General features: G+C 37.9%; 1 protein-coding gene across 5 annotated transcripts; it reads right to left on the reverse strand.

Annotated features, from left to right (window-relative positions):
- Positions 1-550: 550 nt before the first annotated feature.
- cnot8 (CCR4-NOT transcription complex, subunit 8) lies at positions 551-3769 on the reverse strand. 5 transcript variants are annotated; one of them, XR_002839193.1, is made up of 8 exons: positions 3530-3643; positions 2781-2948; positions 2452-2645; positions 2189-2350; positions 1948-2092; positions 1625-1735; positions 1170-1363; positions 551-964 (listed from the first exon to the last, which is right to left on the reverse strand). XR_002839193.1 is itself a non-coding variant. In XM_023819530.2 (7 exons), exons 2-7 carry the CDS (start codon positions 2895-2897, stop codon positions 1235-1237), a joined length of 858 nt encoding a protein of 285 aa, XP_023675298.1. In that variant the 5' UTR covers positions 2898-2948; positions 3629-3769; the 3' UTR covers positions 551-1234. The 5 variants fall into 5 exon arrangements, 3 of the variants coding, with proteins under 3 accessions (XP_023675298.1, XP_023675297.1, XP_023675300.1); XR_002839192.1 differs by having other exon boundaries at positions 551-967; XM_023819530.2 differs by having other exon boundaries at positions 551-1363; positions 3629-3769.
- Positions 3770-4040: the final 271 nt, after the last annotated feature.

Genomic DNA, 4040 nt, shown 5'->3' on the forward strand with positions numbered 1-4040 from the left:
GTAATGCCTGACATAAAGGAACTAGATAACAACATATCAAAAAAGTGACACCAAACGTTTGTCTTGTTTGTTAAAAGTGTCGGCCCCGTATTCAAGTGATGCATGACAACAGTAACCACAATCCAAATTATTCATACTTAACATGCATGGGTGTCATTTTAAATGAAAAAGTTTCTTAGTTTTACATGGGCAAGAAATATTTAGACATGTTCATAAAATAAATGTTGTTACTCAAGATTCTCGTCTGACACAGGATTATGTAAATTCTTAAGGAAGTATTAGTAGAATCAGTGCAGATCTACATAATAAGAGCTCCCTTGCTGTATAACTGCAATTTTATCTGAGAAAGTTATTGCCGAAATCTAACATAAACTTGAAAACATTTTTCCAGAAACACATGACAACACATGTATAGCCATTGGACTCATGAAACAATTTATATTCAAGCATTAAAATGTGCCCATTTTTAAAATAATTCTTAAGGGCTTATCTAGTGGTTTGTCATGGGAGAAAAGTGGCCAAGACAGGATACAATACTAAACTGCAACAATTTCATACAAAACACTTTAATATACAACTGTTTAAAACAATGGAATTTAAAACAATAGTGAACAACTTAAAAGCAAAAGGAACAAAGAATGAGATGTTCTTAAATACTCCAAGTTGGCTCAAGTCAACTTATCTTCATCCCTCAGAAGAAAAATGGTAAAACATGCCACATTCTTTGAAATTTTACATTTTAATATACATACCTTTCCAGCATAATTTAAAATATTACAATTTCTACAAACAAGTGTACAATTATCTATGAATCCATATGAATCCCTGAACCAGTTGAAATGGTCAAGAACAACTTTAAGCAACACAACAGGTTTTGGATAAGAGATTAAGCAGGTTAAAATGCTAATTTGTATTAGCTGCATTCAGATATGCTGGTCCCATATTCTCAAATTTGGCTGGATTTCTGCTGTAAAACACATATAAAAGTAATAAATGGCGTTACAATGGTTTGGCGTCAGAATTGTCAAAGATTTAAATGGCAACACATATCAATGTGGGGGGGGCATGGGGGTTAGCTACAAGGTTCTCTTTTATGTATACCAATGCTCTTGTACAGAAATTTATGGTTTTGTGCCGGTAAGAAATATTTACTCAAATATATACTCAACATAGCTGCTGGTAGAGATAAAACAGGTGCATCCATTGATGGGTGCTCTTCTCTTGATTCCTTTGGTCAGTGTTTGTTGTTACTGTCCTCTTGAGAAACACTGGAGATGCCATTCTGGTTTTGAGAAGATCCAGACCCCAAGCCGTACAACCGGCCACAGTACTTTGCATCGTCAATGTTGTCTTCAAAGAACAACTGAGGGAGAAAAAAAGTTATCATTGTGATTAGACTGAGCCTTGCTTTGAATAGCTCATTACTTGTGTAGATTAAAACATTAGCCCGTTAAAATTTCAAAATGTACCACAACAGCGATGGTAATGAACAATTCCTGCATGGACCTTCATGTCCAACACTCGTATAGCCAAATCAGCTAATAATATGCTCTTTTCAGCCCGCAATCACTGGTAGTATAAAAACTAATATTTGAAATGGCAATGCCAATTACTTTTTAAATACCTCTTTCATGCGGAAGAAGGCCATCCCAGTCAGTAAGGAGTCAGAGCCAGCTTGGTGCTGCCGCCCAATTCTCTTCAGTTCCAGCTGGTCAGCGACCTCCTGAAGGCCACCCTGAATATCAAGTTGGTAAATAATAGTTTGATTACATCATCTGTAAACACCGTATTAAGCATTTCTCCCTTACGTGTCATTTTCACATTTCCAGCTGCGTTCAGCTTTTGAAAAGCACCTAATGCTGTCATTTCGATCAGGTGTTAATCTTTCTATATGAATAATGAAACAACTCTACTAGGCAACTCCAACACAAAGGAAGATCAACTAACCTTAAGATTCTTGCAGCTTTTCATTAAATATTTCACATCATAAATCGCTGGAAAAAACAGGTTGAGTATCTGGAAGAATTCGTGCTCCTCCTCCGGAAGTCGAGCATCGGTGAGGAGTTTCACCAGGTAACCAAAATCATAGCCACTGCAAATTCAAATTCCACGCGTTAGTGTCCCAAAAACACTTTCAAAGGACGGTGTATGACTTAGGTTTCAAAATGAGTATCACTCCGCTTGCTACCTGTGGAAAGACAGCCACTTCACATTTTCACACAACACCAAGCCAGATGTCATTAGTAGCTCTGCAAAGTACAGAGTATCAATTCCTTCTTCCTCATGCTTTTTGAACTGAAGTCCAGAGTTCTGGAGTAAATCAATTGAGTCCTGGGAATACATATCCTCTCTGAAAGACAGGACAGTCATTAAAAGCATGTGGGTGTGTATACATATTACTCACATACATTTCACTTTGCACTCCTTTCCCCAGTAGCAGAATGTACATACGTTAGATTGAATTTGAAGTTGAACTGCCATGTCGTCGTCCCAGGCGGATAATCTCCGTCCTCATTCATAAAGGTCAGCCCCAGCTGGATTATTTTCAGAAGGTCCACATTGCAACGCAAAAGCTGGTACTGGTAATCAACAGTACTGCGAAATTCCCCGATAGGCCTAACCACCACTCCTGGGAACTCTGTATCCTGAAATCACACGATTCAAGCAGCCCAATGAAGGGCAAAAGCTGCAGGTTAGGTTGTTATTGGTAGAATAACATTTCACGTCAAAAAAACAGCAAAACAATCTAAACATTTGAGCTTATTGAAGATCAGGGTTACCATGGCAATGTAGTTGTAACTTTGAATAATCTGTCGGATCTTCCTCATTTCTTCCTCCACATTGCTCGCCCAGACCTCGCAGATAATTTGACTGGTATCTGCAAGTGCGGCTGGCATTTTGCACAAAAGAGTTAACGACTGAAAATCTTCAAGAACTTCTTCGGCAGTCTGTCATAAAGAGAAAATAGGGTCTTACGTTAAAGTAAATCAAATCTGGTAAATCAAAAGTAACCAGCTCAACGCGTATTTTCAGCGACATAGCTCAACTCAATCGCTACGGCAGATAGAAACCACTAAGTAAAAGATAAACAAATGCCTGACAATGCAGGTGACCAAGTGACCAAGTGACCTACGGCAGCTAAAATCCCATATAGCTCACGCTTGCCTAAATCTATCGGTTGCACGGTTAGACAAAATATATACAAGTAGCATGCAACTAGAAAGCAATGCATAATTAGTTAACAAAACTGGAAACTTAAACGTCCATTAAAAGTTCTTGACCACAATAAAACAGATTTCCTAAAGATAAAGCTTACGTACTTTTATAAGCAACAAACAAAAAGCAGATATCATTAGTGTAACAACAAAACCACATACTTATAAAGCAATTAAGCAGTAGCGTCAATAATTCTGAAATAATAGCTAAAATCTATGCTAAGTCGTAACGACCTTAAAATATATCGAGCAAAACATATCGCTACAAAACCTGATTCCTGTTTAGCAAGCACAGAAAAAATAGGCTTACAAACCGTATTTTTATATGCCTAGAAAGCTGTCTGATAATGATATTTTTCCAAGTTTTTGTTTAAATTTCTCCGCTGTCTACCGGAAGTCGAAAGGATACTTACGCATGCGCTCTGACGCTCAACCCATGAACCCACGACGGCAGCACGTCACACTGCGTCACACGCTCTTCAGCGCACATTTTAGGCAGCTCTTGGGGATATGCTGCGTTAAGTGTACTTATTGTATATGTAATAGGGTTGTGTTTAGTATTTGTATAATTATACAAAAATTCCTTCATAGTTTATCCAGTGTTTAATTCTTGGATTAATCTGATGGGTTAAACTGCATTTCCCACTATGCCGCTTCTCCTATATTTTCCGCTTGCGTCATTTCCCTCTTACCGCTTCCCGCGAACTAAACAGAGGAGTTGTGCTAATAATCTATAGTTAAATAAAGGCATATTGGATACATCGTGGAAGTAATACACGGAATGATTACGAAATGACATGCACTGCTGTAACATCTCTGAGGGAC

This window comes from Paramormyrops kingsleyae, chromosome 10 (assembly GCF_048594095.1).
Source record: "Paramormyrops kingsleyae isolate MSU_618 chromosome 10, PKINGS_0.4, whole genome shotgun sequence".
Lineage (NCBI taxonomy): Eukaryota > Metazoa > Chordata > Actinopteri > Osteoglossiformes > Mormyridae > Paramormyrops > Paramormyrops kingsleyae.